The 12,597-nt window shown below is 39.3% G+C and overlaps 1 protein-coding gene and 1 long non-coding RNA gene across 6 annotated transcripts in view; one reads left to right on the forward strand and one right to left on the reverse strand.

Moving 5' to 3' along the window:
• LOC147247427 (cGMP-dependent protein kinase 1) overlaps positions 1-12,597 on the forward strand; it is a 94,625-nt gene that overhangs the window by 55,351 nt on the left and 26,677 nt on the right. For all 4 annotated transcript variants that reach the window (XM_086179745.1, XM_086179746.1, XM_086179744.1 and 1 more), the window contains exons 4-5: positions 6,871-6,976; positions 11,178-11,241. In XM_086179745.1, coding sequence (XP_086035871.1) covers positions 6,871-6,976; positions 11,178-11,241 — 170 coding nt within the window. The remainder of the gene's footprint in view (positions 1-6,870; positions 6,977-11,177; positions 11,242-12,597) is intronic.
• LOC147247428 (uncharacterized) overlaps positions 1-12,597 on the reverse strand; it is a 35,099-nt gene that overhangs the window by 16,324 nt on the left and 6,178 nt on the right. Inside the window, exons 3-5 of one of the 2 annotated variants that reach the window (XR_015109344.1) lie at positions 10,605-10,687; positions 6,561-6,657; positions 4,558-4,574 (exon numbers count right to left, since the gene is read on the reverse strand). This is a non-coding gene — a long non-coding RNA (uncharacterized LOC147247428). Of the gene's footprint in view, positions 1-4,557; positions 4,575-6,560; positions 6,658-10,582; positions 10,688-12,597 lie in introns of those variants that run through there. The other variant, XR_015109343.1, reaches the window with a different exon arrangement.

Raw genomic sequence — 12,597 nt, forward strand, 5'->3', positions numbered from 1 at the left:
CGTTTTTCAACATTCATTCACATAATTGTCACACGTGGATCAAATATATGCAAATCCTCCTCCTCCTCCTCTTCCTTATTCCAACCTACACTTAACAACGACTCTTCCGTGTTCTGAGCTGTTTCAGCAGCATTAAACCTGTAGGATATTGTCATCGGAATGATCCTGCGGTACATGTCAATATTTGCTTTACAATTGTTCTGAAAATTTGTTTCCAAGGTAGCAAAATATTTACTTCACCTGCCCGAAGGGAACAAACTGTGTGAGGAAAACATAAAACAGCATCTGCTCCGTAATGGAAAAAAGAAATTATGAATTATTTTCTCTAAATTTCTATTTTCTCTTTTTTTGTTGTTGTTTTGGCAAAGGAATTTTTACAAATGTGTTTGCAGAATATCTGTTTTTCCACGCTGTTATGCCATTATAATCACACCTGGAGCCATGGATATGAAGAGAATCCATTGGTTGTTTTCATTTTTCTTTGGCTTTTGGTGTCTGGCGTAAATGACCCTGACCAACTTTCTCACGCTCCGATTCAGTCTAGATGTTATCGGCTGATGTTATTAATGACTTTGGGGAAAAGGAGATTGCACCTTTCCACCTTGCAACCATGACGGCATCGTCCTCTTAACACTTTCCAAAACAGGCAGGAAGCCTTGAAGGACTCATGTTTATATCACGTTTTTGTGTGTGTGTGTGTGTGTGTGTGTGTGTGTGTGTGTGTGTGTGTGTGTGTGTGTGAGAGAGCGAGAGAGTTTCTTTTCAAGAGGGAGGCATCAGTAGTCTTGAGGTGAAAACCAATTGAATCGCCCTGAAACCCAAACATGACAATAATACCGGAGTGAAAATTCTTACGGTGGATGCTCTTGCTAATTAGTTTGGAGACGCCACTCCTTCTCTCAAAGCTGTGTAACCTCAGGTTAATCATCTACAAGTGCGAAAATGATGATTCACAGGCGAGCACATCCTAATCACCAACATATTTGATGAATATTTCCAAGCTTCTCTTAGCGTGTTTTCTTTGACGCATTACAATGATTTCATTAGTCAAGAGAGTGAGACAGAATCTGTAACTTTATTCTGCCGCTGACAGCAAACGTAGATTTCTGTGCACCTATTAGATGAGCATGAGGAGAGAAAAAAGCTGTTTTCAGTCCTTATTTTTTTTCAATGCATAATACATGAAGTTTTTTTTTGCGCACTTCACCACTGGAGACTCTGGTCTAATCTCTCCTTAAGTACCGCTTTCATGTCGACCCGTGGTGCTTTTGGAAATTAAGATTTTTCTGCGGTGTAAATGGCAGATATTTTATACTCTGACTCATCGAAGGCCAGACATAAACTATTGGAGTCATTTTTTAAACCCAATTAAAAGTTTTTGGTGCTCTCAACAAAAATCAGAATTACACATAGTATTTCCTAACCCTAGTCTCTGGATATAAACTGTCCTGACCAAAGTGCAGGAAGGGAAAAAAAAAATGGTTTATCTAATCCTATACTCATATAATTCAATGAGCAAAAATTAGATTAGAAGAACAAACACACATAGAACATTTGCATAATGCCCTGGGCTGAAATTCAGTTACCACAAATTATGACTGAGGCAAAAGAATGAGTGAATCGGTTGCATGCACGTCTCATCCTGCATCTGTCTCGTTCATTCAGATGTGCATTATTCCTCACTGTTTTCCTCCGGCTGTGAGACCCATCCTGGCCCGGCAACCAACGAGGCTCGCTGTCTACGTTTGGTTGTATTCACACTCATCAGTGCTGATCTATTGTTACTAATAATTGGAAGAAATTGAAGGGTAGGGGATTACAATCCCTGCATGAAGGAATAAAGATGGAGTAGGAGTGACTGAGAGTGACAAATGCTGGGCTGTGGGCAGCAGCACAGCTATGAATAGCCTTCTTTTCCTCCGCCAAGGACGTTGTGCCTGTACATTGACCCCAGCAAAATTAATTTTCCTTTGTGGATAATAAATGATATTTGATCTAATGTTTTCATTGGTGGCTGTTTGTTTGTGTGTGTGTGACCTTTAGCAGGATTACGCAAAAACAACCAAACGTTTTTCCAGCGCACCTGTCTCATATTGATGTGTAAAGTATTCTTTTTTTGTATGAAGGGTTTATGAAATTGGGAATGTTTACTTTTGCATACCTATCCACCCATATATGGTGTTTTAGTTGTAAATTTCAAAGTAATAGACGAATTAGCTATTGGCCTTGGTGGTTAAGTTTTAGTTCAGTTAGTTAGTCCTGGGATCCATGTTAAGATCAACCATATATACAACAGATTAAGACTAATGATGTGACAGTAACTGTTTAGTCATTATTGTTATAATCTTAATAAGTATCTATATCAACCAACATGCATGCAAAAATACAGAAGTTTTAGTACATTCTGATTTGATGATGAAAAATAACAAATATATGAACACATAAATCCATCGAAATACCTGTAACTGTTGTTATTGAATCCAAATCTACGGTCACTTCCTGAAATGTTATCTTATTAGATCACTACATCTTGACTACGATTCTGTCCAATTCACTCGTCGGGATAAACATTTCTACAACCATAAATGTGTTCGATCTCTTCATTTCTGGACCAAAAATACTTGTTTATTGTGATCTTTTTTTTGACAGTGACTTTGAAATGGATTTTGCGCTGAACGGGACATTTATGAGACAAGAGCGTCAGTGGTGATGCGATGACGTCTATATGTAGTGAGAAAGATGACCCTATCAATCAAACTTTATTCATGCGGCACCTTTCCATCAAGATCAATTGCATGTCGTGGTGCTTTACAAATGATTTACAAAAAAGGTGGAATGGTAAAAACGATCTCGAATAAGACGAAAGTAAAATGGGTAAAAGCCAATGTTTTTCTTGTGTGCCTAAATCTAAATAGATGTAATTGTAAAATTATTTCTCTTCACAAATGTTGAAATCATTAATTCATTCAAAAGCATGCATGGCCTATTATAATTTAAAGTGCATGATGATTCATCTGGATGCAAAAACAACAGTGCAGTGTCATCCAAAGTAGCTACGCTAAGCACCAGCGCTCCCAAAGGTAGCGCGTTCTGCTGAGCTTCCATTTTTGACAGCTTTAAATTGCATAGGTGTTCCTATTTTAGTCCACCTCTGGTTTACACAGTATACACTTGTGGGTTTCAGTGTTGCTTGCTACAGCCCAACATAGCGCGACTGTTAAAGCCCAAATAATATTCCCAGCGGATAATCACGCTTCCCCATTCCTCAGTTAGAACCTTTCACAGGCGGCATCCTTGCCTTTCTCCAGCGCTGCCTTGGGTGTTAGTGTATCTGGAAAGCTGGGAAGCTCAGGGCTGGTAACCCATGAGCATTAAGACATTCATCTGTGCTCTCACTACAGGATAACTAGCTCCCTGGGTCTCACTGCAATTTAGTCAAGCCTGACAATAATACGTTTACCTGCTGTGGTGAGCTGCTGCAGGCTTCCTACATATCTTATTTCCCAGTGCCCCCCACTCCCACGCGCTGTCAAAGCACTCCCCTGTACGCTGCATAGTGGTTGGTGATATCCGCCCCCCTACTTTGTGGCTTTGGATCAGCGATCTTAAAAGAAGATGACTATGATAGATTCTCTCTGGATCTTTTTCTCCTGCAGCCTTCCTTGGAGTCATTTGTCATCATAATTCAACTTTTTTATCAGATGACTAAGCGCAGTGTGATGATTCTCCAAATCCCTCAATTGATCGGACTTTCAGGTCACGATTTGATTTTTGGAAATCATTTTATGATGTTGCTTCCGTTTGAAATTATTTTAAAAGACAAGGTTGATGGTGTCGTGCGTACTGTGTTTAAATATACAGCAAAACCTTTTGTGTTTGTTTGTTTGCACCAAAAAAAAAGGCCGTGCAGTGACCTTCTGTCACCATCCACTGGCTTCGGTTTGGAAGCTGGAAAAACCAATTAGGAAAACATCTATAACAATGATCAGTCCCACCATTCTAGATATGCATGTGGTAAGCGGATGCTGAAGTACTACGCGTCTGTGGGGTCGTCGGCTGTGCATGTTCACATCTGTTTTGGATATAATTGAGGCTTAGTTTATTGGGATGACGAATATTTCTGCACTTGTGATTTCATAGAAGAAGAAGGGATTCCTAGTTTGGCTCTCATGCTTTTCCTGTGGCCACGGTTTTCTCGGCTACAACTTGCTAATACCAATGTATCTTCAGTGGTGTCTCTTTGCGTGTGTTGGGGTTGTTTTTCTTCTCTTTGGAAACGTTGAAAAGACACAACTAAGTACATAGAGATTTGAGATTGCGAACTCACAGCAAATGTGCTATGTGATTGAAATGACACCTTTCGCCGTCTTTGGAGGTGGAGGGGACTGATTTTGATTGTTGGACTCACACGTGAGCAACATATATGTCCTGAGGGTTGGAAGTGCATCCTCTGTGTATATTTACCATCAGTGCATGCCTGGACTTGATTTCTGTAGATCTCAAGATTTCATGCCTCTCTAAGTTCTTTTTTGTTGCAGTTGTTTTTTTGGGGGCTTCCATCTCTGAGATAGTGTCTGGAACGTAAAAAGAGTGTCAGGCTGTAATGAGGACATTTCCCCTGTGGGCTGGTCCTATTTTAAAGTAATGACCAACTCTTGGTCTGCAGAAAGAATGATTTGTGAGAGCCTTGTGTGTGTGTTTACGTGCTTAAACTGTATTTGTTTGTGTCCAACCATCACACAGCCATATTTAAATGACTGTTATCCACCAGGTAATCGCTAGAAACACCATTTGATGCTTAACTGTCAAAGCCATTTTCATCTTTTCTTTTCTTTCATTCTTTTTTTTTTATTTTTTACAAGAAATCTTCTCTTAGAAGTGTCACACGGGGGGGGGGGGGATGAGATAGATTGAAAAGCTCTTGAAAAATAGAGACACACTCACTCACAGACAAAACAGCAATTGTGCTGACTGTTATATGATTTTCTCTCTGATATTACTACATGTCCCTTTGACGCCTGTGGGGATCTCCACATTTTTGTGGGGGTCAGACTGAAGATATTCTCTCCCTGCTCCTCAGAGTCGACTGTACAGCTACTCAAATCAAGCGCGAAGGTTGATTTATGAAGTGTCTTCATAGAACAGTGGTTCTCAACTTTTTTTGACCCCGCTTCCCACCCACCCACCCACCCACCCACCCATTACCCAGAAATATCAAGTGGGTGTTTGTGACCCCTGTACAGATTATTCATTAACTTCAGTGTTCTACATTTATTTAGATAACTGTGGCTTCACAGTTCGCCTGTGTACTATTTTGCCTAAACCCCCCCCCCCCCCCCCAAAACCCCCAGCATAGCCTTATACTCTTATGGAACTGTTATATAGTAATAGTTTCAACTACTTTTCATAGTAGTTTTCATAAGTAGTTTTCATAGTTTGCATGTGCAGGCACACTTAAACACTCACACGCTCGATAAAACTGATCTCAAAGACAAATTATATCAATACAGGCAGTAGAATGTTTATGAAAAGAAACAACAAAAACACAAAGACCAATAAACAGTTTTGAGTCTTATGATTATTGGATTAATCTCACAATCCCTGTGGTGGTACTGACTCAGGTCCGTAGGTTGAGAACCATTGTAACTGTTATTTTTCTCAAATGTGACTCAGCTTGATGAAATGTGGAATTTTGACCTGTTTTCTGTTCAACATGTGCATCAACTCCGATTGGACTGTGTTGGAAAATCCCTCATAATCACTGTATAGTGGACTATATCGTGAGTCTGCCATTTTGTGGTGTTTTGTGGTCTGAACCTATAGTGAGATTTATTATACCCTAAATCATTGACAAACAATCCCGCAATGCCACGGGGAAAAAAATGTGCAGCTGATGTTCATTAACTAAGCATCCCATCATGCTTTGCACCGACTTGAAGAAATACAGCGGCACACAGGAGAGAGGAAACCGAGCCTTGGCAGACCCGTTTTGGTAGATGAGCTCCCTGAAACTTGTTAGTGAGTATATGAGTGAATAAGGGAGTGATTAAGGACGTAGAAGTATTTTATGAAGTTAATGTCAGTGGGGAAATGTATCAATATTCATATGTGGGTCAGAGGTCTTGAGCTCTGATGATTATCCATGGTAACAACAAAGAAATGTCAAATTCAAAACATGTTACATTGAAGATTTAATACAGAAGAGCTCTGGGAAAGAGATGCTCCAACCACTGAAAACCAAAGCAATATGAAAAGAGGAAAAACATATAAACACTTCATTTTCATTACTCCGTTACTTCTTTTTTTTCAGTTTATGGTTTGATGTCTCGGGGGGGACGAGGGGGGGGGGGGGGTGTTGAGGCACAGATTGCAGTAATTAGGGGAACAATTAAAGAAAAATGAACTCCGGGGTATCATTGGGAATAATATGAGCAGTTTGTGATCTGTCACTTGACATGTTTCCTCACACAGTTTGATAAATGCGCTCAACACAAAGATCAATCAGTAACACAAGGGCTTCAGCTGATTTAAAATAACATTGGCATAGCCAGAGTCCTGACCTTGATTAAAATGTTCTAGCATGACTTGAAGCAAGCCATCCATGCAAGGGTTTCCAAAAATGGCTGAGTGAGTCTTTGATACGTTGGTTTACTGCGACTGAAAGAGAAAGCAAACAACTGGGATTCCTCTCGCATATCCAGCCCAATATCAAACTCCTAAAATGTCATATTTTATTCACTTTATTCATATTAAGCATGCATAAACCATAAAGCAGTTGCAGGTCATGTGGAAATGTATAGGCCGTTTTATTATTCTGATTGCCTGAGGGTAAATTCTCATTTCCATGACTGTGTATATTCTTCCTCCCAGCTCTTACAAATGTGAAGCTTTGGGCCATCGACCGACAATGTTTCCAGACCATCATGATGAGGACGGGTCTCATTAAGCACACGGAGTACATGGAGTTTCTGAAAAGGTAAGGAACCAAAGCAAATTGTCCTACAATGACAGACAAATGGCCCTGGATGGAGCTTTGATCTGAGATGCAGTGAATGAATTAGCAAAATGAATTCAGAACAATATGCGTGAGCTGTTTCTCAGAAGCTTTCTCACTCCTGGGTTTTTTTTTTTCTTCCTAACATATATAACTCAATGGAAATTTCTGGTGTCACTGAAGTTGTGATTCATCTAAATGGTGAATTTTCTCGTAACGTGTTTCTTTAAAGTCCCCATTTGTATCAGAGAGGTTCAACCACTTGTCTATAGAGGAGAATATTATCACTTAAAAGGCCGGCTGATGGTTTTACTGGCCTGCATGAAGTATAGGATAAAAGAAGACTCTTCAAAAGAGCTGGAAAGCAACGTGAGATAATCAACATGCATGAGATGCAATTCCAGTATAAATCTTCTCTCGCACCTCGCCTCTGTTTCCTATTTTTTTTCTTTCATCCACTTATGTCCTCATTAAGACAATTAACTAAATGGTTTCATGTTTTGGCTGCAAACAGTTTTACAGTCTCCTCACGCACACTTCACTGTCTTATTTTATAATTTACGTTTAAAGCTCAAGAAATCATTCAGTCACACACTCTGCAGAGGATAATTTTTCCTGAACGAAACCTCATTGGTCACTGCGATCATGATCGGAGTCTGTCATCGTTTGACAGAATTGTTTCAAGGAGGCAGGAGGGTGGATACAGCACACACAGGGAGCCATTATTTCTGGTATGAGCCTTTATACCAGAAATACAGTATATGAGGTGGAGGTAGACTTACTGATCCTTGTAAAACTCAATAAAAATAAATCCTGAAAGAACCTATGACTTATATTGAGTTTTGTTCAAGTACTTGATTGGTCCCTCTGACTGGTGTATTATTATATATGACATTATGAGGTTGTGGGTGGCACATTATTGTGGCTGCTGCAGGAGTTTGAATTAATTTATCTACAATTTTATCCTCAGAGACTCCAGATTAGCGTCTGAGTTAATCTTAGATGATTAATGAGGCATTAAAGAAGTAAAAAATTTTGTGTACCAAAAAATCTGGAGTTTCTCAGTTGAATTAGGTTTTTTTTTGGTGAGCTATTTTATCAGTTGAACATTTATTCAAACGGAAACGTGAGAGGTTTAACAACTCAAAGATAACTGGAATGTGACTTAGACTATGCTCAGCCCCCAAAAGTTAGAATTTAATATTAAAAAGGAGTTTTACTTTAAATAGTTTGTTACCTTGGAAGTTTTCGGAGCACTGTGTCTGACTTTTAGCAAAAGCTAATTTTTGATTTTGATGAAATTCAGTAGAAAGATGGGTAATATTGCAAAGAACAATATTGTTTGGAGGCGATCTGGATCCAATTGTAGATCCTGGCTCCCAAAGGCTGTTCTACACCACTGGCGGGATATAGCTATTATTTTCTCCTTGGCTGAAGTTTGTGCTTTGTCAGGGTTTGTAGTTATATAATTAACAGTGTAAAATCTTTTTTCTTAAACCTACGAACTACATTTGTCAAATAAATGTAAAAGAGGAGATGTTACAATATTTACCCCACAGTAAATGTATAAAGAAGCATCAAAAAAGCAACAACTTAGATACTTTCCACCACTGAAAATGGGTGTACTGTATATTCTGGTGCTTTGTTATGTAAATGAGAACTTCTTGTCTAAAGTCTGGGAAGGATGACACATACAGTTTAAATGATCACGTTGTTCATAACCAGTCGTTCTTTTGTACTTTTACCTCTTCTGACCCTAATAAATTTTGCTACAGTAATAGTTCCACCTTTGCTACTAAGAGTGCGTAATTCCTCCGGCAGCAAGGAAAAGTCAGGGAATTATAAACACAGGTTACTTTTGAATGTGATGACAAACAGTGGGAGAGAGATCGGCCTCCTGGGGCAATACAATGTGATGTCCCTGACATTTACAGGTCAGTCACAGCAGAGCTAATTCAGTCCTTTGCAGAGGCCTTTCACTGTGAGAGAACACTCGCAGTTCAAGAAATATATAAATTGATAATGCTTTACTGTCTCAGGCTGATGGTTTTTTGATGACGCCTTTGACTGAAAAAGACCGAAAAACCCCTCTCAAATGTGTGTATGAGTACATGGCGTCTCTTCCCTCTCAGCTGCTCTTGCATAACAGTCCAGGAAATAAGTAAATATTTAACAGATCTACGTACTGCTTAGATTAGGCTCACTATGTGTTTAAAGTGGCCCCAAGGAGACCAATCAGATATTTTGAGTAAAATGCTTAAATTCTCAACATGTACTGATACTCTTGTTAGAGCAGATCTAACTAAAGGTCACTTGGGGACTGCATACATCCGCCGAGATGACCTTTTGGCCCCTTCACCTAACATGCTCAGGCTCCAATTAATCCTGCAAGCAGTACCCCCGCACACATCGGTGTGTGTGGCTGCTCCATTGTTCTAATACTTTGTCAGATTTTTGTTATTACTTTGTTTTTTACATTTTTTTAATGTCTTTATGATATTTGGTATTGTTGATTTTCTTTACTGCATGTATTTTGGATGGACCGCAGGAAGAGTAGCTGTTATCAAGCGTAATGGCTAATCAGTTACTAAGGTTAAATAAGCTATCAGCTTTTGCAACCTAAATGGATTAAATAAAAATGATGTAATTTGGCATCTTGCCAAATAATGACCCCACATTTATGTATGGGAAATTGGGCTTGCACAACTGTTAATTAATAATTTATCAAGCGTTTACACTACAATTAATAATGCACTTACATCCATTTAGTAACCCCTTATAAAGGGAGACTTATTGTGAAGTGGTACAAACTAAACTAAACTACACTAAACTAAACTAAGGCATTACTGACCACATTGGTCAGTAATGCCTTAGTTTGGTTTAGTTACAAGGTGTAAAACATGAATTTCCTTTTTGCCACCTGGTGGCGCTGTGATTTATCGGCCTCAAAAGTTCATGTGTTCTTTCTCAGACCAATCTGAAGTGTTAAATAGTGAAAAAAAACAAAAAATGTTGATCCCTGTCCTCCACCCACTCTTTATCTGCTCTGAAGTTGTGGAAACCAAACTTTGTTATATATGAGGATGTGAGCGTCCTTATGATGTTTGGATTTCTTATTCCTCGTGCGTATCTCAAATCACAAATCAAACATTACTGCAGATGGAGCTACAGCGTGGTTTGTGTCTAATGAGCTAACAAACATCACCTAAAAATGTAGATTGATATTTCTAAGGCTATTAATCAACTCTGCCCCCTCTCCTTTTGAGATAAATCTCTTACTATAAGGCAACGAATAAATGCAGCCATCTGCCCGGCGCTTCACCACACATGGGAAGAGGCACAGACATCATCAGTCAAACCCAGTCGTCAAAGATTCACATTTTTTGTCTTGGTTTTTCGAATGTTTAAAATTCTCAGCATGAAGACTTTACCGCATTACCCCGGCCGCTTTTGTGTTACTAATTCATTTGCTGTAACACAATTAAGCCGATGAATGAGAAACCTATTAAATGGAGGCCTTTTGTTTGGTTTTCACAGCTTGAGGGATTTAAACTCCATATGTTTCATGTAGGGTCATCATCCACTTACTGCTTTGCTTGTTAGGACTCACTGTCAAGGAAGCAACAAAAACAAGAATCACAGCGGTGGCAAAGGGCCTGGGTCGTAGGGGTTGAGACAAGATGGTTCAGATTACTGTAATAAAGCATGGAAAATGGGGGGGGGAGACAGAGAGAGAGAGAAAGAGAGAGAGAGATGATACGGGATGATAAGCCCTTTGTTCACCAACGCGGGTTATTTTCTCTCCTCCTTGATAAACATTGGGTCAGTTTCATTTAGCAGGCTTGGTAACAGTATTCAACGTGGCTGCCAGGAAGCAAACAGAGCAAACACTGATGATGTATTCAAGCTTTGGATCTAATGTCCTACTGTGTAACCAAACACGTTACTGAAATATTTATATACTGTTAAAGAACAAGATAACACCCATAACATAATACCCAGCTTCCTGTGTTCCTCTTGCATATATTTATCTTCAAATGAGGATCTGCTGAGATTCTGGACAGCTGGTAAAGCCAGTGCACACAGTACTGTATATCCGCTGCCGCCAGCTGCATCTCATCTGCATCGGACAGTTGAATATTGAATATAAGTGAACCTATGATTTCTCTTTCTCCTCCTGCAGCGTCCCCACATTCCACAGCCTGCAGGAAGATATTCTGAGCAAGCTCGCAGATGTCCTTGAGGAGGTAAGTGCCTTATTCAAAAAGAAGGCGACAGCTGCAGCTCTGTTGCAGATGTCGCTGTCATGCCACTCATCGTAATGAATTTCTATACATTCTATTTTTTTTTTTTCTGTTGTGGGATTGAAATTTTTAAAAAAGTCAGGTGAAAGCCACTGGCTACTTTGTTGCTCTTAAGTACGTGCTCAGGCCACCTTGGAAGGTTGGATCAATTTGATTGATTTTAGTAGCAAATCAAGTTATCGCGAGGCACTTATTATGTAGAGCAGGTACGGACACTTTATACAAGACCAGACGGTGGTGAATACAAAGTGTGTGAAGTAAAATTTCATGAACCTGTTGAGAAATTCAGTGCACTCCAGCAAGAAGCCATTTCTAACACTCTCATCAAGCCAGGGCCTGGTAATCCATTTTACTTCATGGTGAAGGACGACATCCATATTAATTTAATGGCAGCATAGTAACCTACATTCAGTACTTCCTGCTCCTTCTCCTACTACTTTTCTTATGTAACATCTGTTGTTTTATTCAGATAAAATCACCCATCGGGCTAGCTTGTGTTCCATCAAAGTGAAGAGAGCGTTTCAATTCAATTTCCAAAACCACACCGTAAATGCAATGAAATTATGTAACTAAAAGCAAATATGTTCTGTATTGTGATGGATTGCTTCTTCTCTAATATGTGAATGAATGGGCATCAATATCTTATTGAGAGGTACAGAATTTAAAAAAAAAAAATTATTTTACACAAAACAATATTGCAAAATAGAGAAAAGAAATCTGAACAGGCTAATATGAGGCGCAAGAGCACAATTATAGGCTAATTTGGTGATTAAAAAAACCCCCCCCAAAATTAGCCAAACACAGTTAGAACATTCAATTAAGTAAATAAGCTACAAAAAATAAAGGAGAAAAGACAAAACAAAGAGAGTCAGAACAAAGGAACCTTCATGTCGACGGTGATAATAATCTCGGCTTGTGATTTATTTTGTGGTTAATCAAGTCAAAGTCGCTTGTTGTCTAATACTGAAGACAACAACACAGTCTGGGTTGTGAAATGTCTGAGACACTCAAAGTCACTGTATGTTCTTTCATGTGCAGTTTGCAGGATTTCTCTGGCTTGTGTCACGCTGCCGACAGCGTGTATTTTGAGATGTGTCTGAAGATCACGTTCGACCCATCTGCACACCACTTCATTTGACATTTTCTCCAGCGCAATTTAATTATGCAACGTCACTGTCATTTGTACATTTGATGTGTGCTGCTGTATTTGGGTGTTTCAGTATGTTGAACTGCCTCCACGTTGTTTACTGATGTCATGTCAGATTCTATGACGATAGCCTGTGACTGGGTTCATCCCTC

The sequence above is a fragment of the Aulostomus chinensis genome, chromosome 16 (assembly GCF_037954235.1).
Source record: "Aulostomus chinensis isolate RoL2024-O1b breed Wild chromosome 16, RoL_Achi_v1.0, whole genome shotgun sequence".
NCBI lineage: Eukaryota > Metazoa > Chordata > Actinopteri > Syngnathiformes > Aulostomidae > Aulostomus > Aulostomus chinensis.